Source organism: Solea solea, chromosome 16 (genome assembly GCF_958295425.1).
Source record: "Solea solea chromosome 16, fSolSol10.1, whole genome shotgun sequence".
Classification (NCBI taxonomy): domain Eukaryota; kingdom Metazoa; phylum Chordata; class Actinopteri; order Pleuronectiformes; family Soleidae; genus Solea; species Solea solea.
Window position 1 is genome coordinate 21,424,464 of NC_081149.1, and position 23,740 is coordinate 21,448,203.

The following is a 23,740-nucleotide window of genomic DNA, read 5'->3' on the forward strand; positions in this document are numbered from 1 at the left end:
GAAACACTGCCTCAAAATCATGCACACCATATACAGTATAGTATGTAGATGGCTAAATAAATGTGTGTGTGTGTAACACTGGTGGCTCAGCAATGATGGAGTCATATGATCTTCACATGTGTATGCGTTTGTCTCGAGCAACAGTTTTCAGTGATGAAGCTCGGCGTCGCTGCATCATATAAACGGTCCTCGTCCTTTGGACAGAATGGAGTGACTTTTATTTTTCTTTAAAAAACAAACAACAATTACAGCTTCCTTATTCTAACTCCTTCATTAAGTATAGATCTTTTCAATGAGCTGTGATGAGCGTCATAGCATCAGTGTGTTTGCTCTGTAGAGCCTCGGCTCTGACACACAAGGCTCAGAACCTGCTGCATAAATCATAAGCCATTTACAAAATGACTCGATGCTGTGGCCCCTTTAATCTTTACTGAGCAAGCTACAGCTACATGCTACACACACACACACACACACACACACACACACACACACACACACACACACACACAGTGTAAGGTAGTGTGTGTGCGTGTGTGGGTGGGTGTGGGTGTGCGCTGACAGTGAACTGTTCTGAGTTCACCTGACATAAACATTCCTCTTCTCATATACACACACTCACACACACACTCACACACACCCACACACATTCACCATGACCACAGCAGTGTTGACTGTGTGTGTGTGTGTGTGTGTGTGTACACATATACGTATATGTGTTATGTTTAGTTGAAAGGAGGTAAAATGATTTCACCTGACAGAATCGATGCTGCTATCTCTACATTTTTCCTTTTATGTCTCCCACACACGCACACACACACACACACACACACACACACACATGCACGCACACACACACACACAGGTTTCCATGACTTCAGAGCACACTGCTTTGACTTACATTCATCTCCTGGAGACTTGCTAGTGGCCTAAACCCTGATGCTACCCTCATCCTAACTTTAAAACATGTCTTTAAAATGTAGTAATTTACGTTATAATGTGAATGTTTAAACAGATTTACGTCCCCACAATATAAGGAATACCAGGCACACGCACGCACGCACACACACACACACACACACACATAGATATATATGACTAGCTGCTATTGGATTATTCTGTTACATTTGATGCCAAATATAAAGTGCATTGCTGCTTTTACCGCCTCCTGTCTCCATCACTGTCCTCAGAGCTCGCTTTATCGTATGTGGGCAGGACACAGCGGGACTTTTAGAGTAGAGATGGCTCAATTTGTCTTTTACATTAGACAACAAACATGTCAAATCATTTCAGCAATTCTTTTTCAATTAGCAATGCAGACAGATCATTTGTTCTGCTGTTAAACGCTGCCCTGAGTCATAACTACAGGAGGAGAACAGAAGCCAAATTGGTTTTAAAGTTCATAAAAACTTCAAACTGATATATTTTTTTTTACATAGAAACTCAAATACTGTCCGAGCAATTATTTCAAGACTAAGCGTCTGAGCTTTTAGACGGAACATTAGACAGATGAGAGCCTGAGCCAAAGGGAAAGAGTTCTTTTTTCTTTCACATTGTCAGTTCATTTGAACGTTTAATCAATTCTCTTTGAAGGGCCCTCGGTCCTCTTTCACTAACCTCCATGCGTTCTGTTTATTATGTATTTCATACATTAAGCAAGCATACATTATCTCTAACTGGCCATTTTACAAGGGCTTGTGCATCATTCCCTGGTGGCCATATAAGTGCTATAGCTATATATATCTCTCCCCGTCTAATTCTTTAAGGCCACAATACAAAGGTGCATACATTGAACCTTGTTACGTTCAGATATTAACCGTAGCGTTCCACTCGATCAGCAAGTGCGCAGAAAATAAACCGGCACATAATGAAACTTTTGACTCCTCCTTATATTTTTCCCTCCGCAGGTATCTGATGAATGTGACGTTCGAGGGACGTAATCTGTCATTCAGCGAGGACGGATACCAGATGCACCCCAAGCTGGTCATCATTCTGCTCAACAAGGAGAGACAGTGGGACAGGGTGAGAGAAACATACGTGTGTGTGTGTGTGGGTGCATTTAACGTCCATGCGTGGCCTTCACATGAATGACGGCGTGGAAGCAGTGGCGTTGCAGAAAGTTAAAAAAAAAAAACTTTCTGGAAGTTGAGTGTGTCTGTTCCATCCTCTCATCTGTCTCCTATCAAGTGATTTTTCCACTTTTTAAGCATTTTAAATCTTTAACATGTGCCTTTGAGCAATAAATAAACTGCAGCACAGACTCCAGAGTGTTGATGTGCTAAGAATGCTGCCGCAGTCCACACAGCTGCTCATTTCAAAAGTTTCAAAAGCTATTTATTATGAACCGTTATTTATGTGCCTCCTATTTGGATCTGTTTTGTTATGAAATCTGGTGAATTCATATTGTAAATAACAACTTTATTAATCCTGAAGGCAATTTTATTTAGGGCAGATAACAGAAAGACAAAAACAGGATACAGGCATGCGCTCAGTAAAAGAGCGTTTTTAGTTGAATTGAACATGAAGAGCAAAAGATTCAGAAGTAAATAAATATATCACTGGTGTGTGATGATGTTTGGATTATTTCACTCTTCCTGCTGTAAATGAAAGTCTGTAAAGGCCTCATTGATGTTTCCGCCGGTAAAATAAAAGATGCACGAGGAGTAACGTTTGTCCCTCAGTTGCGCGATAAGATTACCTTTGCAATAAGTCACACGCGACGTGATTGAAAAACACAACTTGTAGTTAAGTTTTGTGGAAATTACCATTTGACCTTTGCTGTTATCACAGTGTCTGTTGTCCGGCGAGATGATATGAAAAGTTACTGTTGCAGGATCTTAGGTTTCGATGGCAGCTGAATCCCAATGAGCTCGTGTTCAGGCGGCCTCATTTATCAAATTATACGGTGAACAAGTTCTCACCTTCTGGCGAACAACAATGACGACTCTTACCTCGCTCTACATTCATCAGTGCGCGCACGCACAGGCTCACTTAAGAAACGTCTTGTCATTGTCACATATGGTCAACCGTGTCCTTTCAAAGTGTTGGCAGCTGAAGGAGCAAAGGGACGAATCACAGAAGAGAAAAATGCCCCTCAGAGGGCCACACTTGGAAAATCACACTGTAAATGCTCAGATAATGATGATGGCTGAGTTCCATTTAGCTTCCTCAGGGAGTCGGAAACAAACAAACTTCTGATCGTCACAAACAAAAAGTGTATTTTCAAACAAATAAAATACAATATTTTTGAATGATTACATTGAAATTGTATTTGCAGTTAGTGTATTTGGATTTTCCGGTTCATTTGTGACTCAAATCTGATTCCATATGAAACCTTATCGTTCACTTGATCATAAATGATGAATGACAAGTATTGACAGCAGAGCGAGTTCACATGGGGCGACAGTAATCCTGAGTCGCACTCTCAACCAAACCTTAAATGAACCTCACCACCTGCAAGTCACCAGCATGCGTCCATGTTTCCTGAGGCTCCCTCTCCTTTGTATCTGTGTCCTACAGACCGACTCCTCTGACTCTCCCTATTCTTTATTCTCAGGGTTTCTCTCTTTCTACTGCCTCTAATCTATATTCTGTCCTCTGATCAGAGAACAAGGTGAATCGCTCCCCTCCTGTCTCCTCTCTCTTCTCCCACCCCTCCCTCCCTCCCTCCTTACTCTCTCACTCATGTTTAATTCTTAGCTCGACTTCCAGCTAAACCACTTTTCTTGGATCCTAATGAGTTCCAGCTCCTACAACCATCCTTCCACCACACCTTTGAAGTAGTGTCAAGACTCTGTAGTGTCCAGTCCAGTTTATTCCCCTCCAGGCTGAGTTTAACCCCCTCCTCTCCCCACATCTCTCCTGTCTCGTTGTCGTTTTCCTCTTCCTCTCTGATTTTCTCTATCACTTACTTACTCTTGTGCAGCTCGCAGAAGCCTGTAGGCTGCGATGTGCCCAAGGGATACACAGGTTCAGCTTGTCCACTCGAGGCAGGCTTGCCAACTTTGTGTTCCCCCGGAGTGTTGTGCGTGTTCGTGCATTTACATATTTAACTAGTGTGCAAACCTAACCTAACGCTCTTGAACAACAGCTCTCCTTTCACCTGATCTCCCTTTATAGCATGTCCAATTATGTGATGATCCATATCCATTTACACTCACACACACACACACACACACACATCTCTGCCTCGATGAAAGTGACCCCGCTGGACACTGGAGAGGAAATGACACAGGTTTATCTCTATGTCCAGGTTTCATGAGCTCATCATGTGACTGGTGCAGAGCTCTGAGGGCCAGATGTAGAGCTGGAGCCAGCCTTTAGATTCTGAATGATTCTCTTTCACCTCCACCTGACTTTTTCACTCTATCTATAGTTTTGTCGTCTTTTTGTTTCCCTTTTGCAAATTGCTCTCATGTTCATACTTTCCTTTTCTTCATGTGATCTCTCTCTCTGTCTCTCCTCCTGATCTGAATTCTGCTCTTTCCCCCATTTCAGTCTTGTCCTTCATGTTAACCTTGCTCTCATTTTCTACACTGGGTCCCACTCTCTCCTCCTCTCCTCCCCTCTCCTCCCCTCTCCTCCCCTCTCCTCTCCTCTCCTCCTCTTGTCACACACATGGGCTATGGGTGGGGTTTTATGTTCAGTGGAGTGCGAAGGGGGAGTTAAATAAAAATTTCCGAGTTTTCTTCCTGTCGACTTTATTTTTCCTTGTAGTGAGTCATAAAAGGATTTAATGGGATAGTTGGGATTTTCAAAGAAGGGTTGTATGAGGTGTTGATGCACCATCGACACTGACTTCACTGTGCACACCACTGTGAGCTGGACACTCACTAACGACATGGATGCTGACAGAGAAATAGATTTTAGCCAATTATTTATTATTTAATAATGAGAATGCTTGAGAAAATCTGTGGTTTTACATAATACAGGAGTTGCTGCCTCCATCAGTAAAGTCAAAGATCTTATCTTCTGACTCAAGTTCATGAAATCCTTTGTACAGTTTTACCTAAGTGACACAAACTTACCAAACAAGGCAGCAGTAGACCAGCAGCTTTTGTTAAAACTGCGCTGATTTTCTCTCCACGTAGAGTACCTCAGTTTTCAGGTGGAAAGGTCTAATGCAGAGATAAAGCAGCAAACATATTCTGAAGATAACATAGAATTAAGCCGTTGTCGGTTTCATTAGGGGAGCCTTTTGGTACGTGGCTAAAATCCTTTCTGTCCTTGGTGGGTCCAAGAAAATGGCAGCTCATACACTTCAAGAAGCTTGAACTATCACTCTAATCTAGTGTTATCGGTCTCCGTGGCTGTAGACAACCCAGTGGGTGTAAAAATGAATGAAGGAATACAATCTCTTACTGTCTTTGCTTGTCGTCTGTGTCCCTCTGTCTCTCTGCAGGTGGGCAAGTGGGAGAACGGCTCCCTTTCCATGAAGTACCATGTGTGGCCGCGCTATGAGCTGTATGGGGGGGCAGCAACCAGGGAGGACGACCACCTGTCCATCGTGACTTTGGAGGAGGCTCCGTTCGTCATCGTGGAAGACGTGGATCCTCTGAGCGGGACCTGCATGAGGAACACCGTTCCCTGCCGCAAGCAGATCAAGATAGGGTGAGACGGCAGAATCAGTGCCAGAAAACAAAGCCAGAGAAACAGGAAGGAGAGCAAACCCTGACTTGTTGACTAATTGTGTGTGAATTCAAGTGTATATTAATGGAGACACTTGTTTTCTGGCCACCTGCCACACTGACTCATAGATTTATCTGCTGAAAACAAACAAATTCCCATGGTAACTTTATGGCACATAACGCAGTTAGTTCACACTTTCAGTATGAGAATGTCAGTGCCACGTGCACCATGCATAATTACAATTAACAGTTAGAGGGGCCAAAGAAAGTGTACATTTCTGATTAAATATTTATCTCTCCGTCTATCTCTCCATGTAGTAATCAAACAAAGGAGTCGGGCATCTACATCAAGCGCTGCTGTAAGGGTTTCTGTATCGACATCTTGAAGAAGATCGCCAAGTCTGTGAAGTTCACCTACGACCTTTACCTGGTGACCAATGGCAAACATGGCAAGAAGATCAATGGAACGTGGAACGGCATGGTCGGGGAGGTGAGGAGGAGCTAGCATGTCTTTTTTTCACTGTCAGTGACTGAAACTCATGTTTAGTCAGTGTAAAGCTGCCAGACTTCAACACGTCTACATCGTACTATCAGTGATGCTGCTGCTGTTTGAAAGGTAAGACAGTAAAACAGGCCAGAGGAGAAACTGTGGGATTTGCCTGAAGACATTTGCCAATTTGGTGAAAATATCAGGTGAGAAGAGGAGCCTGTTTGAGGTCGGCACAGGAAAGGAAGTAGGTCATGTCAGACTGAGAGGTGAAACTCGGATTAGAATAAATGTTGCCCTTTAAATATATACATGAACAATTATGGGCGGAAAAAAGGGAAACAACACAATAAAAAAGTCCATGTCAATGACTCTTCGCAAACAAGGAAACACTAGAACACGTTCTTACTATAACAAAATACATTTGTATCATGTAGGACTCCTGAAGTGCACTTTTGAATTATTCATATTCATATTCACCAGACAGTAAGCATGGTTATGGAGAGATGAAAGAGACAAAGCGTTGCAGATTGTTTTCAACTTACTGCTCATAGTGTCATGACCTCTGACCCCAGGACTTCAGGTCCTGGAGGATGTTAAGTTTGGTTGTACTTAGTCTTTGGGGTTTTGGTTCTTTTGTTCTTTGGTTTCCTTGTATCTTGTTCCTGTTTTATTATGTAATTATGATCTTTGTGTTCAGTTATCTCTGCTTCCCGAGGTTTTTTAAGCTTACATTCAGATTACCAGCCACAGTTCAATGATGTCAAAGCTCAGTTCTTGCTTATAATAGACAAACAGCTACATGGATTGTGATATGACCATACTCCTTCACGTCACATGGCCACATATCAGACATCTAATCTAGGACCACATGCTGAAGTGACAGACAAAAAAAATGTGTTGGCAATCATAGTTCTGTGTCTGCACAGCCATGGAAAAAATACATGAGTCAAGTCAACTGAAAAAAATTGGTTGATGTGAAATCGCTTCAGCCTGGTAATCTGAGCGTAGCCTCGTGTCCGTTTGTTGGCTCATCTGTGCAGTTTGAGCTTGTCCTACTTTGCTTGGTTCCCTGTTCCTGCTTCTTGTGTCCACTGTGTCCACTGTGTCCTCGTGTTCTGTGACCTTAACCCCCCCCTCCTGCTTTAGATGGTTTTTGCCTCTTTTGTTTCTTTTTTAGTTTTTGTTTAAAAAAAGAATTAATTTTACTGAAGTAACTCAGATTATAAAACAAAAGGCAGTCCCAAGCACAATAATCCAAAACAGAGAGCAAACAAGACAATCTGACAGGGATTTACAGGAAAATGCAGAACATAAAGTGAACTGAGAAAGCGACACACAGGTGTATTCAACACAGCTGCAGGAAATGAAGATAGACAGATTGAAAGACACATGCACAGATCCAAAATAAAACAGGAAATGAAGTCCACAAAATACACAACATACAACGCTGAAGTCCACATAAATAAAAGCACTAGAAATAAACCAAGAGTTAAGGTTCAAAATGATGACGTACATAAAAATGAATCTGAAATTAAGAGCTTTCATTTGTAGGTCGACCTCACACTGTCTGTCTAACTGTCTGACTGAACACCTCACCCAAGGGTGTGTGCAGTTCAGTCAGTCAGACGCAACAATTTACTCTGGGCTTCACTCGTCCTCTTATCGACATTGGTCCTGAGAGAAGGTCATTGTCACTTCTCATACTTCAGCGCGTAAGAGTGAGCTGCACTTTTGCTGTCTGGCTTTGTTAATGAAGAACAGTGGCAAACAGATCAATAGCCACCCAAAGGTCACGAGTGGGAAAACACGCTCTGTCCTTCTCTTTTCAAGGAAAATTAAGTTTGAATAACCTTCACAGGTGAGACTGAGTCCATCTTTCTCTACATTACGTTTACATCAAACCGACCTATTTAATCTATTACATGAAGTCACTGAGGAGATGTTGCCAGTCAGCCGCGGTGTTTAGTTGGCTTGGCACCGAGCTGTAAGTGTGATCACCTGTGAAAAAAAACTCCCCCTGACTAAAAGCGCTGTAATGTGCCATGTCCTTTTCACCTCTACAGATGAATAATCATTAGGACGAGGGATGAGCACATGCAGCAACTGTACTCACCCCATCGCTCTCTCTCTCTCTCTCTCTCTCTCTCTCTCTCTCTCTCACACACACACACACACACAGGACCCTGCATTGACTTGCATTCATTAGGACAGCTGGTCCTTCACCATAACCATCATTCAAATCTTAGCCCTAAACTTAACCAGTTCCTCACAAATGACATTCAGCCTCCTTAAGACCAGGTTTTGATCTCCATGAGGACTACTGGTCCTGACAAGGTCAGTGTTTATGGCAGAAAATGGTCCTAAAGAGGCAACACATACGTAAATAAATAAATAAGTGCACACACAGAAATAAGAGAGTATGTGCAGACACAGACGGACATAAATGTTTAAATATGAAGACACACACACACACGTACAGTAGTAAAGTGTTTCTTTTCACACATACGCACAAAACGATAAAGCTGTCCTTTGTTTGTTTAAAAGCACATTATGTCATTTCTGTAGGAGGAGTCTCTCAATCAAAACAATAGCAAAAGACGTAGTTTGATATAACTGGGAAGCAACCTGGGATCATGGGAACTGTTACTCGGAACACACGGCAGATCCGTTACAAATACACATAATAAAATGAAAAAAAAAAAACTAGACAAGACGACACACTGGGTAACTAGTAGTACTGTATATTTCACACTGGTTACTGTTACGTGTGGCGAGTTACAGCTGTGGCGTGTCTGTCTTTTCACATCGTTTCAGATCATTCACACTGTCTGTGTGAGAGGAGTGTCTTTTTTTGGTGACATATTCTTTTTGGGAATTACCTCTCACCTATTTTTTTAAGTGAATTGTACTTGTACTCGTTTCAGCATCTCTACCTGTCACATATTATGTCATAAACACAGCACGTCCTGTTTGTGTTTCAAAGTAAAAGCACCGCAGCGTTTCAGTTCCCTGATTCGACTCATTTTTTTTTTTTCACCAAAATTTTACTGTGAAACATGAGCAGACTCTTCATATTGCAGAGTCCTGGTATTTGACTACAGAGCAGTATTTAGAAGTAGGATTTTCAAAGGCAAACCTTTGAATATGTAAAATATAGCAGATTGACAGATGCACAAGAGACACGGCGGCCTTACAGCAGAAGTGGATGATGCCGTTAAAAAGAGGCTAAAATGAAATTGTATGTTACGTTGAAAAGGAATCCCAGATTTCTATAGATTTAAAGAGTGCTGGAAAAGTACAATGCTTAAAAAAATACATTACATTCATCTTGAGAAGGCTATGCGTGGGAGTGGGAGGTGACCGAGAGGGCGCCACTGCACCTCTCCGTGTACAGCCTGCTGAAAACATTGTTAGAAGAAGAACATTAGTCTTGTTGTTTTTAGATATTTTAATGCAGAATTGTTACACATTATATCTTGTGTCAGAACTGTAGCATATCTCCATCTTTTAACGGAGCTACATCTGGATTGACGCTGATAAGTACACTTATGGAGACAAAGACACACACAAGGATGTGCCTCGACACAGTCCCGGACACTTAGCTGAGGTCCTTTACACAATTTGCAACAGCGTAGAGAGAAAAGATCAAAGAGAAAAAAGAAAAATCAATGAACACGCTGAGAAGCTCCACATTTTTATTCCTAACTCAATTCTGATTTCATTGGACACCCTGACATGTGCTGCCCCTAATGCTCCTGATGTAAAATGGAAGAGGCAAATACACTTGATTACATGATTCTGACCTCGCAAAAGAGAGTCACACACACACACACACACACACACACACACACCATCTGAGACGCACACACGCACCCAAACACAGATCCTCACTCACTCATTCTCAGTAACACCCACATGGGTCAGTTTCATAACACCGAGAGAACAAGTCGTAGGAGGGAGGGAGAGAGAGAGGGAGAGAGGGAGGGAGGGAGAGAGAGAGAGAGAGAGAGAGAGAGAGAGATGGACGGATTTGTCTTCCCTGGGGCCACATTGAAACACAAGTGTACATGCACATCTGGGCTTTACATGCTAATGGCACCAACTAGTTTGAAAAGTTGCAAATGTGCACGCCATAGACACACACACACTCACAGACACACACACACACTCACACTCACAGACAGACACACACACACACACATAAGACTTGCAGATAATGTGCACAGTAGATGTGTAATACTCTCTCTGTCTGTAAAGGTCCACTTCACAGGTGGAGAACAAAGGGCCGTCTGCTTCTCATTCTCTCCGTCTCTCTGTCCCTTTATGACTCACTCATATACTCAGTGTCCACACACACACACACACACACACACTTTCTAACACTGAAGCACGAACTGGCACTTTGAGTCTCACTCACCCCTTATTAACTCGGGAAGACAGTCTCGTCCCACTTTACCCCTGTGCTGTAGGGCTGTAAAATTTCGGACTAAATATATATTACCTGTGCAGAGGCACTGAAGGGAGGGAGGCAGATAGAGGAAGGAGAGACAATGGGGCAGGCTATTTCAGGCAGCCATGACCCACTGTGGTAACCCACTTTCTTCCTCACTCTTTCGGACCGTCTCTCTCTTTCTTTCCCTCTGTGAGCATCACAAGTGTCCATGTTGACTGTTTGTGTGTGTGTGTGTGTGTGTGTGTGTGTGTGTTTTGGCCTCCTGTCACTTCCTGCAGTGACCTACCTTTGTCTCAATGTCTCACTTTGCATATTCAAAGTATTTATCCACTTGCTTTTGCTTTCCCTCAAGCTGACCCATCTGCTTTTATGTCTCACTTGATTTCCTACTTTTCCCAAAATGCCTTTTGACAGCTCAGAGGGAGACTTGTTGCTGAAGTGTGCCGTGCTCAGCTGACAAACTCGGCCTCTTCTACATCCTTATTGTCATAGGCAGCATATTAAAAAAAAAAAAAAAAAAAAGGACGTAGTGTGTACAGTGTGATTAATAACTGGGATCTGATCCAGTAGGTAAAATGTATTTATTTGTAGTCCTTTTTATCAGATTGCTGAAAACATCCATTTTTCCTTTCACCCCAACCAGTCGTTTCTCTTCTCTCTATAATATTGTAAAGGTTTGTGCCTGACTATGTACAGTGCCATGAGATAATGTTTGTTGTGATTTGGCGCTATACAAATAGAATTGAATTGAAAATTTTAATTGAATCCATGCTAACAGACCCAATCACGTTCATTTATTAACATATTTCACTACATTGAAGCTTTTGTAATCACCCTTTAGATCTTTACGACCAATGTGAATTCTACCTTTGTCCCTATTGACTCTAATAATTCAGTAATTATAATTATTAAGGGATGTTAAATGATGGAGAGATAATGAATGGCCCTTTTTCTTCTACCTCGTGCCCAGGTGGTGTTAAAAAACGCTCACATGGCTGTCGGCTCCTTGACCATCAATGAGGAAAGGTCAGAAGTCATCGACTTCTCCGTCCCCTTCATCGAGACGGGCATCAGCGTCATGGTCTCCCGGAGCAACGGCACTGTGTCTCCTTCGGCCTTCTTAGGTGAGGAACAGAGCAGGCCACTGTATATACAGGCCTCCAGACTGTATATTGTAATTGTATTCATGTTATTTATGTTATGAAACTGGCTAAATGTTTAGATTAGGGGTTGTTCACATGCAGCGTCCAAAAAATGTCATTACAAGGATCCAAAACCAGGGACCTGCTTACATTGACTGAAGTTGCTGCAGCATCACTGAACTGAATTAAACTAAGAATAAAATCAAAACAAAGTTCAGCGTCAGGTTGACGTCCATTTTTCATTTCTTAATTTGGTCAAAAAGTGATGCAGAGAACACACCAAGTGGTTAAAACTGAGTTGTAATGCATTTGGTGGTACACTGAAGTACACGATAATATGGCTAACCGCTAATTCATTCTCTTTTCTACTCCCTCCATGTCTCTTTGCCCTCTCATCTCTAATATGTCCTACTCCTACTCTTTTTCTGACTCTAATATGCTCTTCTCAATCTGGTGCTGCATTTGCATCTCTCTCTCTCTCGCTTTGTTTCTTCTTCCTCTCTCCCTGCCTTTCTCACTATTTCTCATCTTTCTCCTCGTTTCTTCTCCATCTTCTCTGTCCATCCTCACTCCCTCCCTCTCTCTATCTCACCCTCTCCACTCCCTTTCCCTCTTCATCTTTCCCTCTCCTCTCCTCTCCTCCCTCTCTCTCCTCTCCAGAGCCCTTCAGTGCGGATGTGTGGGTGATGATGTTTGTGATGCTCTTGCTGGTGTCAGCAGTGGCTGTGTTTATATTCGAGTACTTCAGCCCTGTGGGCTACAACCGCTGTCTGGCTGACGGCAGAGGTGAGAGGCCTTAGATCACTACTCACACACACACACACACGGACACAGGGATGATACCTGCGCTACTGTTTAAAGATATAAATGCAAATTAATGCAGCCCTTGGATTTATTTATTTATTTTGTTTGTGTTTTCGTCGTGTTGCTTCTCTCATGTCCCACATCTAATGGTTTGAGGTGGAATCGAGCTGTGACATTTTACCTTTGCAACAACATAGGCTTGAAGTTTTACTGCAGTTAGGCTTACGTCATTTTATTTTGTCCATTTGGTAAAAAAAAAAACAAAAAAAGGAAGAAGAAGAAGCTATCTGCTGTCAAATTCTTTTACATTTATCCACAAAACAGTGAAACAACTCTGCCAACACAAAGCAGCCATCCTGATCAAAGTCAAGCAGCAGCGTAATGGTCAACAGATCAAGGTGGAATATTGAATCCTTTCGTGCTTTTCATGCCCAAACCACCCACCACGTTTAACACACTTGCCAAAAAAACAAATGTGCTTATTGTGTAGGAGACTGCGATTGTGTTTGGATGAATAGTGAGGATGAAAATCACAAACAATAACCAACGCAAATACCAGACACTTCACTTTCCTCCACAATTTTCCCTCGTGAAACCTGAACGTTGGTTCCAGACCCAACACTTACCGGAGTCTGTTGCTCGTCGATATATTGGATGTTGACGGATGTTTAACAGCCAAAATGAAAGTCATGCACATGGAAGCGGCACAATCATTTTGGCAAAGAAACAAACCTGATTGTGAAATTACGGAGTCCAGTGTAGCCAAGTGCTATTTGTGATGCAAGTGCACAGAATTCTGACATTCACAGAAGCAAAAAAAAACATGAAATAATCCAATTTTTGCGAAAGAATTTTGCGACTGAGGATCCAAAGGATTCAGAGAACATGGCAACAGGCAGTTTAGTCCTGCAGAGGCAGAGTGTTGGGTGTTTAAGGCAAGAATCCTTGCAGTTGAACGCTCTCTGGCCGTGACAATACCACTCTGGATCATCTTGTACAAACTGACAGAGACATGGACATAATACAAACACGACACCCTCCACCTGAAGTCCTCACTGACCCAGTGACTTCATTCTCCTCTCCTCCTCCTCCTCCTCCTCCTCGCTGCTCTTTATTTGCCTCGTTTACAGGAGTGTCTCTCTTCTTTGGATTCTCGCACTGCTTCGACCACAGTGGACAATCAGTTTCATATTTTCCAAAACTACATGTCAGCTCTGACAGCAAAGGGACTTGTTTTTTTATTTGTGTTGTTGTGTTGGATCTCCTTATCCAAAAAAGATGAGAATCAAAATCTCTGTCTGTGATGTGGCTATTTATAGACAGTGGCTGTCTTCTCATCCTCTCTCCATGCTCTGAAGAAGATGTAGCCCACCTCCCTGAAGCACTGCTCTCGTCTGTGTGTGTCTCCTTGTTTTTTTAACTGCTTGTAGCACGGCGGGAGGTTTGACATCATGAAGAGCTTGGATCGAAGTATGGGCTCAAATAATTTGGCGCCACAGCACAACCGGCTTGTCTACACATTAATGAAATGTTGACCCAAACCGACCTTTCTGCAGAACTTCACACAGGAGACATTTGGCTCGATAAAGTTGGATTTGTCCATGAACAAAAGCCTCATGCAGCAACAATGTACACCCACATGCTCGCACTCATCCTCTGTCTTGCTGTCTCACACACTCACACATACCCACTCAAACATCACAAACCAACTGCTTATCACAGCATAATGGCCGGGATGAATCAGTCCTCTGTCAGCTCACGGATGAACTGACTCTGTACAGATCCTGACTGAAAACAACAACAACAACAACAACAACAACTCAAAAGTCAGTTCTTTAACTCTAACTCCCTCATGTTCAGGTTTTAGTGTTGATTTACGGCAGTCGTTCACAGAGTCGGGATCCACAGATCAGTCAACGGAGATGTACTTTGTCAAACTAGTGCAGTACCTACTAAAAATGTGTCTGTCTGCGTGAGCAACATAGCTGTTGCATTTTTCCCTTCACAATAGTGCGTCGTCTTTAAAAAGTGGGTCCTGATAAAAGCATTTTGGGAAACACTGATTTACAGTATGATCATTTGATTCAATTCTGTAGCATTAGGTGTTTCTCATGATATCAGTTGCATATATGAACAGCATCAGAAGATACAGCTCCTGAAGTGTCCATACGTGTGACTCACCACCTCTTTGAACCAACACTGAACATTCCAGAAGTTCACATTTATTGCAGGGATATTGAACAACACCTGAGCATATAAATCCGCCGAAATCTAATAATAATAGTCAACAACTCACCAGTAAAAAAAAGTCAAGGACATTGTTTGATTCGTCTTTCAGAGCCTCATGGTCCGTCCTTCACCATCGGTAAGGCCATCTGGCTGCTGTGGGGTCTGGTCTTCAACAACTCTGTGCCGGTGCAGAACCCCAAAGGCACCACCAGTAAGATCATGGTGTCAGTGTGGGCCTTCTTTGCTGTCATCTTCCTGGCCTCGTACACTGCCAATCTGGCCGCTTTCATGATCCAGGAGGAATACGTGGACCAGGTATCGGGTCTCTCGGACAAAAAGGTATGATGATTTATTATATCCTGTCCTCTTTTTTTTTACTCATTTGTACCTGTAATTTATTTGCAAAATAGATGTAATCTCTGAATTGCTCCCGTCCTCTCTGTTTAGTTCCAGAGTCCCAATGACTTTTCGCCTCCATTTCGGTTTGGCACCGTCCCAAACGGGAGTACAGAGAGGAACATTAGGAACAACTATCCAGAAATGCACTCCTACATGACCAAGTTCCATCAGAGAAACGTCAATGAGGCCCTGGCGAGTCTCAAGGCTGGGTGAGGACCTGTGCAATAAAGTACAGCTGTACTTTAATTAGACATATAAGTAGACAGAGTCTTGCAGCGACTCTGCTGGTCCATTTGAATGAAAGTCTTTCTGAAAATGAGCCTAATTCTCACTTGATTTATAATGTCAGGAAACATTTTCCTGAGGAGATGGAAAGTGATGCTCCCAGAGGAAACTAGCAGCAAAGCCCGGCACGTATGGGTGGACACCGGTGTAACTGACAGCTGGTGTTGTCTAATAGGTGTTCAGTCTATGAATTTCTAGTTGCAAAACCTCAACGTGGTGCCGGCCAAAATCACAAATCTCAGTGCTTCAAAATGGGAACTTATACAGTAGGTAATATCACGGTCGGTTGCCATTTAGTACAAAAGCAGATTGACCAAACAAAGTATCAGAGTTTGAAACATCTTCGATTGGTATTTTGAGTTATAAATTATCATTATTATTATTATTATTAGATGGTACTTTTATGCCTCCAGGCCAAGTTTAGGGGGGAGTGGTGGAATCAATAGCAGGACACAGACAGCACCCTTAAATTACAGGAAGATTAAAAGGTTGTTGTATTTTATTATATACTAAAATATACGCTGTAAATTGTAGGAAAATGGCTTTAAATACTAAATAAGTGCAGTGTTTGTACCTTCCCCACTTGTCCTCATGTGGAAACATATTGTAGCTGAAAACCTCCAATAATACTTTTACTCCCCCTCTTCAGTTTTTGTTGAGTGTGCCTTTTCCGCCCGTCTGTGTGCCAACTCCAGCCTTTGGCAAACCAAGTGGAAGTCTATTACACTTATCAGCAGCTTAGTGCTATTTAGCAGGTTAATTGGAATGTTGTAGCAGTGATGTCTGACTCCTAAGTGCTAATTAATTGTAACCTATCTTTCCCTCTGTCTCTCTCTCTCTCTTTCTCTTTCATTAGCAAACTAGACGCTTTCATTTATGACGCCGCCGTCCTGAACTACATGGCTGGCAGGGACGAGGGCTGCAAGCTGGTGACCATTGGCAGCGGCTACATCTTTGCCACCACGGGATACGGCATCGCCATTCAGAAGGAGTCGCTCTGGAAGAGACACGTGGACCTGGCCATCCTGCAGCTCTTTGGAGACGGTGAGATAGTGCGCGGTTGCCTCCGCTGTCTTTATTTATAGATGCTGCACAGTGTAATGCACTCACCGGGCACAGGCTCCGTTATGTATGCAGCAGTTGTGTTGATGCAATGTGTTGTGTATTTAATTACTCAGACATGCACCAGATCAGTCACTGAGATCACATTAAACTTCAGCAGAGAAGCCAAACAGAGCCAGACGTCTTAATGGTTACCCCACAGCAAACTGGATAACACTTAATGGATAAGTCCAACTTGTTTTCCCCGCTGTGGTCTTACGTCACTGACTTTGGCTACAGTTAGTTTCTCCTCTACCTGTCACCTGTACCCTGATTCTGTGTTTCAACAGGTTTAGACAGCGTTCACTTTCGGGTCAAAATGACTGCAGTTCACATATCGGCTTTGGTTATGATCAGCATTAGTGGGAGTGAACATGCCCGTTATCTTCATCCGCTTCATTTATGGCAGTAATGCTAATTCTGGCATCAATTCCAGTACAACACTAAGACCCACATTCATCCAAAGTAAAAGATACAAAATAGTAACCGTAGTATTATCCATGGTGCCGGTGTTGTTTCACTGACAACGTGGATTATTTTAATCACATTTTTCTTTTAAGCATGTTCACCTGGGTTCACAAATCCCCAAATACTCATTAATTGTAGTGTGAAAGAGGCTGAAATGTCCTTGAGTACAATGAGAAGCATGAACTGTTAGACTTGTGATCACATACAACTCACAGATGTGCAGACGTCTGCGAGCTTGGCACAAAATCAGATATTCCGTCATCAGGAAACATTAATAAATACAAGTTATGCAGGCAAACCCACGACTGGATTACACCATTGCAAACCAGACGCGTGCTTTCACCTGCACCAACGTCAGAATACGCAATCAGGCGCTCTTTACGCATCATGTTTTTAACTCAAATCTCTGTCTGCGATTTTAACCATGTGTATTATTTTTGTACGTCTTATTAAGGATTAAGAAAATTAAATTAGTGCCAAACATTATTGGATCATTTGCCCCATAGTGTTTTTTTTGGCCCTTCCCCCGTTGGACTTGTGGGACCTGTACTGTAGTTTATGGGTCGGCCTTCACTTCCCGAGTATCAGGCACATGAATTTTAAAGTGAAGTTGGTTCTGTGGGTCAAACGCACAGTTATCCTTCACTGTCATACATCAACAACGGAGACAAAAGGTGCTGCTGGAAATCTAAGTTGAGATTTAGCGCCGCCATTGGGCCCCGGTGCTTTATGGTCACGCTTCGCCTTTTGTGGGCTGGCACTTTTGAAATGCGCTTCATTCCTGTCAGGTACAGGTGGAGCAGGGAGTGAAATTAAACACATGGCACATGCTTTATGGGTTTCAAGCAAAAAAAAAGCACTCTTCACTGTAAATAAGTCAAGATGTCACTGACAACGGTTCCTTTTATCGACCTTAACAGTCGGATTTCACGAAGCCTTGTCTTGATATACAGCTCAAATCAGAACAGGACAGGTAATGGACATGGTGTGTGTGTGTGTGTCTGTGCACACGCACGTATGTCTGTGTATCGTCGCAAGGTTTTTAGTAACAGTCCAGTTTGTCCGTCCTGAACCAAGGGCCCTCCGGTGGGGGGGGGCCCACTATAGTGTGTCCCAGTTAGGGGTGCCAGCATAGCTCCCGGTGTATTTCAACACAGTGTGTACATGTGAATATGGGTCAGGCCTCTGAAATGAGTGTGTGTGTGAGCAGGAAGGGTGTCAGATAAAGACATGTGACACATTTGTTTTTAACAGCCTACATACAGTTAGTTCAGTTGTTGTGTGTATTGTTGTTTGGACTATAAGTTTGATTATCTATGTGTCAAATTTCAAAAAAAGTACATATATTTTTGTGTATGTCTGAATATGGGTTGGCTCACTCTAACATTCCCCTGTGCCACAGCAACAGGATTCATATTCGGGAGCCGAGCAAACCCTGTCTCAGGGTTTCAATGTTACTTTGCCACGCCTCTCCATCCTCTCCCCTCCTGGTGACCTAGAAAGTGATGAGACTCACGTGGAGAGCCCCGTTGGCCTCATATGAAGGCTGGAAGGCAGTCTGTGTCGTTTGACGCAGACATGAGCGAGAAATATATCACGGAAGTCACAAAAAAAAAAAAAAAAGGAAACTGCAGCCGTGATTGGTGATGGAGCTGCTGAATGGAAAGTCTCACGTGGCTGTTTGCCCACGGAGACGGTGTTCAACCCTAACCTGTTGCATCAGACACCATAGAAGTGATTTTCACATATATTTTAAACTCACTCAGTATGTCATTTGTGCCACTAGGTGTCTCTCAATCAATACGATAACAAAAGACCTAGTTTGATGACATCGGGAAGCAGAGGGTGTTATCATGGGAATTGTCTTGTCGTGAGAGAGAGTGTGCAGCAAAGGGAGACGAGTGCTCGTGATTCATTAGTGACAAATTCATACAGTGAATGAATGAAAAAACTAAAGAAATGGTGGCACTGAATGTTTCCTTCCTTACTCTGATGGTTCATAGGCAGGAAGTTACAGCAGAGACGGGAAAATGGTCGATTGTAAGTGTTGGAAACATTTTGGCCTGTGGAAGTAGAGTCGTGCTGTTTTTAGATGTTGTAATGCTGAAGTGTTACATTCTATATATTTAACAAAAGCTCAAGTGTAAAGTGTAAGTAATGAAATACACAATGGCCGGATTCCATTAGCTGCTTCACTTTAAGTGTTAGGGAACTGAGTCTTGCTGCCAAACACTGGTGTTAAATCTCTGGAACAGGCCGATGGACACTGATGCAGTTGTGCGTAGCATAGAAAATAAACATTCAATTAATTTGGTATAAAACACTGTGATGGTTGCTTGGATACTTTGTCCCTCTGCGGGACAAATAAAGGACTATCTTATCTATCTTATCTTATCTTATACCTGTAATCATGAAAGCTAATTTCTGTGCTAACATTTGTTGATACTCACTTTTTTCAGTGAGTATCAGTGAGTACAGACACGGTGTCAAGAATGAAACCCTTTACGGTCACATCTAAATGTTCCCCAAACAGAAGCACTTCTCATTTATTAGGAGATCTGACAAGAGGTCGTTCTGTGTGTGTGTGTGCGTGCAGTGTCTCAGCTCGAGTTTGTATGCCGCTGAGCTCCGTGTTGTTGTTCAGAGGCCAGCCATTGCTGCGGTAGAAGAGTCACGGTGACACGCAGCGACAGCGGCTGAATGTATGATTAATTAAGCGACACTTGTCCTGCCACAGTCTGCTGTGATAGAGAACAACTCGCGATGAAGCAGAAGGTGACCCACAAAGAGACCGGTGGCTCAGGGACGGCACCAGACGCACACGCTTACGCATGCAACCACTTGTTTTTCACAATTTATTTACAAAAAAAAACCGACCCAGACAGACACTTGTTCACAGAGATGAGAGTAAATCAGTGAAAGTGAAATTAACATGTATCTAAATCCATGTGTGTGTGTAGACTGTGAAGCCTACTGCAAAATACAGAGCTGTATTTCACTGCCCTCTCCTCCTCTCACCTTCTCTTGCATCATTTCTTCATCCCTTGTGTCCTCCAATACTCACACTGTTGTTACATCATATCCTCCTTCCCATTTAATATTTCTTCCATTTTTCACCCTCCTTTCTTTATTTCCTCTCCCTGCCATTTAAATTATAAACTGGGTCCTCTCGTCTTCATTCATGTCATGACTTATTTTCATCGCACTTCCTGCGACTCTTAACCGTCCCTCCTTCCTGCCCACATCATCCACCTCTCGCTGCCTCCTTTGCCCTCCGTACCATCTGTTTCCCCCCCTCATCCTCTTCCTCTGTCGTCGTCTCGCTCTCCCCTGCCGTTTCGCTGCGTTCCCCCTCATGCAGGTGAGATGGAGGAGCTGGAGTCCCTGTGGCTGACGGGGATCTGCCACCACGAGAAGAACGAGGTGATGTCCAGTCAGCTGGACGTGGACAACATGGCGGGCGTCTTCTACATGCTCGGCGCCGCCATGGCCCTGTCACTCATCACCTTCATTTGTGAGCACTGGTTCTACTGGCAGCTTCGCTTCTGCTTCATGGGCGTCTGCTCCGGCCAGCCCGGCTTCGTCTTCTCCATTAGCAGGGTGAGGAATTACAACAGAGTAGTTCATGTACATGTGCACATAAGTGTCCGTCTGTATGTGAGTTACAAGCAAACACACCCACAGGAGCACACTGTTGGAGACCCTCCACTGGAAAAGACTTCTCCCACATATTCTGATTGAGCGATTCCTAGTGCCAATACAGCACATTAGTCCTGACACACTTCACACCTTGCGTGTGTTTCCAAGCATCGAAATTAAGCATACGTCTGGAAGTATCACACTTTTACTACCTGGCACACTTTCCAAATTGTGCCGCAGCTGATATGAATAACAACTCTCTGTGTAACATTCCATATGGTTTCGAGTAACTACGCCACCGTCTTTGCCAACATTTAAACAAAAAGTGATTTATTTTTTTCGCTTCCTGTATATAGAGTAGTCACGCTTAGCTGTGTTTACAATTTAGTTTAAATTGCTTGGATTAGCACATTAAGACCCGGACTGCCTTTATCTCAGTGGTAGTCAGCCCAGCGATGTAGCGTTTACATTTTAATATGAATGTACTATGTGCTGATAATGTTTAAGATGTTCATGTTCCCGTAGCAGCCTCCACATTAAAACCACTTGAAGCTCAGCTTCAGCTGTTCTCCATGGGACGACACACAATAGTTTTTTTTTCTCACTCGACTGTGATCGGGACAAATGCGACAAAAACATCACTTCCAGGGAAGCTCACTTTCCACGACGGATGGAGGGATGGAGGGATGGGCGGGCATGGATGCTGGGCTTCTGCTTGATTATTGGAGGAACTGTCTGAAAGGCGGAACCAGTTTTTGATTGACAGCGTTGAAGAAACAAACGCAACAGCAGAGTCTTTTTCTGCCTCAGTCCTGTGGGAAGTCTTTAGACACACACAGTAGCTGGTCGTGTATGTTATTTGCTCGGCAATATAGACTATTTTCATTTGTACATATACACTGTAAATAAAAACACTATTATAGCATTTCAGTTTTACATAAGTATCGCGTTTCCTTTTTCTAGTTGTCCGTTTGCAGACTTTATGTATGAATAACTGGGCCTGAAATGAGCTTCCCCTGTTTCAAAGACCAGTAACTGCCACTGCCTTTATCGTCAGCACCCTCTAACGTATGAAAACACATAAAACATGTACCTAACTTGTGTTGTTTTGTTTTTATTATTGTTGTAAACAGGAAATTAGCGGGGTATGAAATAATAATTGCCCAATTAACCTCAGAATCACCGAAACATCCGTGTCAGAAAAGCCTGTCACATTATCCGCTGATTCAGCTTTTAATGTCCCTGACATGACAACACGCTGAGAATGTGAATGTGCACAACATCCAAAATGAACCAAACCACTCCCACACGTCTACATGTACGAGCTTTCTCCTTTTGTTTAGACGCTTACTCTAGGTCTTTCTGACATCTGTGGGGTAAATATTTACAAAAGGTTGAGCCGAAATCAATATTTCACTCAACTAAAATCAGCCACAGAACCAGAGGGGGTAGATTACTGGATCCCAGGAGACCAAAGTCACCCCCAAGGTATTTGATTTGCATTCCAATTGTTTTGACATGGCTCCGGTGTAATTCACTGCGTGCCTCTGAAGGTGAACCGCTGCAGGCTAAACCGCGTGGCTAATTTACGGCAGAGAGCATCACGCTGCTGCTCCCTCCCTCCATTTGATGTGCTGATACGGCGTCAGGGCTGCTTGTACCAAGAAACCAAAAAAAAAAAACCTCTACAACATTTCCCCCTCTCTGTGCTAATAGTACGCTCCAGTGCCCAACTTTGATTATTTTGTATGGTGTTAATTTTATGTTGTCGCTGTTGCCTTGTTTATAGTTGTGTGTGCATGTCCGTGTGCGTGTTTGTGCTGCCGGAGCATAAAAGACCAGTTGCTGAAATGTCAGTTGACTTCTCATTTCCAGCGACAGGCCGCTTGGTGTTGTTTTTGATCATTACACCATTATAATTTGTGTGTGAACTGGATCTGGGAGCAATTATGGTTCGCGTAACATTCAGTGATTGCTCTCATTTGCAGAAATTACCTCTGTCTTTTGCTACAATGTGACAACATAAATGGACACTTTTTGTCCACAAATAAAGCCAAGTGATTCACTGTGTTAAAATATTCACGAGGAATATTCATTGACACAGTTAATTTGCATATGCAGCACAGGGCTTTCGCATTCCGAAAACCACAACAGCGGCAATTATCGTTTATTATCTTTCCACAGTCCTCGGCCCCAGCACCACATTGTCTCCTTCTAATTTACTCAAGCGTTTTCTCTCCAGCCACGGCTATTTTCTTCCATTTTCTTTTTTTTCCCCTCTCGTGCTGCTGCTCAGATTTATTCCATTTTTTTTGTTGTTGTTGTTGTTGTTGTTTTTAATTTCACAGCGTAATCCAATAAACTTTATTGTTATTGCTGCAATTAACATTTAAGCTAAGCACTGTAAAAATGAGACATCTGTCATGTTTGGTGTCAGTCACGTGGCTTTTGGTCATGGCTTCGTTTTCTCCTAAGCTCAGCAGCTTAGCGAGCTGCTCTCCCTTGACTACCTGCTTGTCCGCGTCGCACCTGAAACAAATGAATTATATTGATTTCTCAGCCCTCACTTCACTACAGTAATGTGCATGTAGCCCCATATGCTTAGACTGCACATAGGCAGTATTAAAGCATAAGCTGCGACAAGTAGATTACCCTCTCTGTATACAGTGGTTCAAACAGCACAGCTAGTTACAGTATTTGGTGATTTCCTGCCTCTTTGTTCCAGTGTAATCACATATAGATGTTTGCTGCAGATTGAACATTTTTAGGAAGCTTCAGGCCACAAATGTGTGAATTGTGATTTGATGCACTACTGTGTTGACTTTTAATTCCTGATCGTTGCTCGTGTGCGTGTGTCTGACGGTGAAGCACTTAAATGCTGCACATTCGGACCATTACAAAAATTCAAATTCAAATCCAAAAAAGGACAATAAAATAAAAAAAAATAAAAAAAGAGAGATGAAGTGCTGACAAATGATGTAATTATGGAGGGAAGACAAAAGAACCATGCATAAAAACGGCTAAACATTGAAAGATGGTGCTTAGTTTAACCCTGTAATGTTTGTTCTCAAATATCGTTGAGTCATTTTGTATTTGTGTTAACCTC

The 23,740-nt window shown here is 42.8% G+C and overlaps 1 protein-coding gene across 3 annotated transcripts in view; it reads left to right on the plus strand.

The window, feature by feature from the left end:
* Positions 1 to 23,740, plus strand: part of grin2ba (glutamate receptor, ionotropic, N-methyl D-aspartate 2B, genome duplicate a) — a 122,481-nt gene that overhangs the window by 93,108 nt on the left and 5,633 nt on the right. For all 3 annotated transcript variants that reach the window (XM_058653369.1, XM_058653368.1, XM_058653370.1), the window contains 9 exons: positions 1,905 to 2,019; positions 5,399 to 5,607; positions 5,943 to 6,114; positions 11,538 to 11,691; positions 12,370 to 12,495; positions 14,852 to 15,081; positions 15,190 to 15,350; positions 16,283 to 16,470; positions 20,357 to 20,595. In XM_058653369.1, the coding sequence (XP_058509352.1) occupies positions 1,905 to 2,019; positions 5,399 to 5,607; positions 5,943 to 6,114; positions 11,538 to 11,691; positions 12,370 to 12,495; positions 14,852 to 15,081; positions 15,190 to 15,350; positions 16,283 to 16,470; positions 20,357 to 20,595 (1,594 nt within the window). The remainder of the gene's footprint in view (positions 1 to 1,904; positions 2,020 to 5,398; positions 5,608 to 5,942; positions 6,115 to 11,537; positions 11,692 to 12,369; positions 12,496 to 14,851; positions 15,082 to 15,189; positions 15,351 to 16,282; positions 16,471 to 20,356; positions 20,596 to 23,740) is intronic.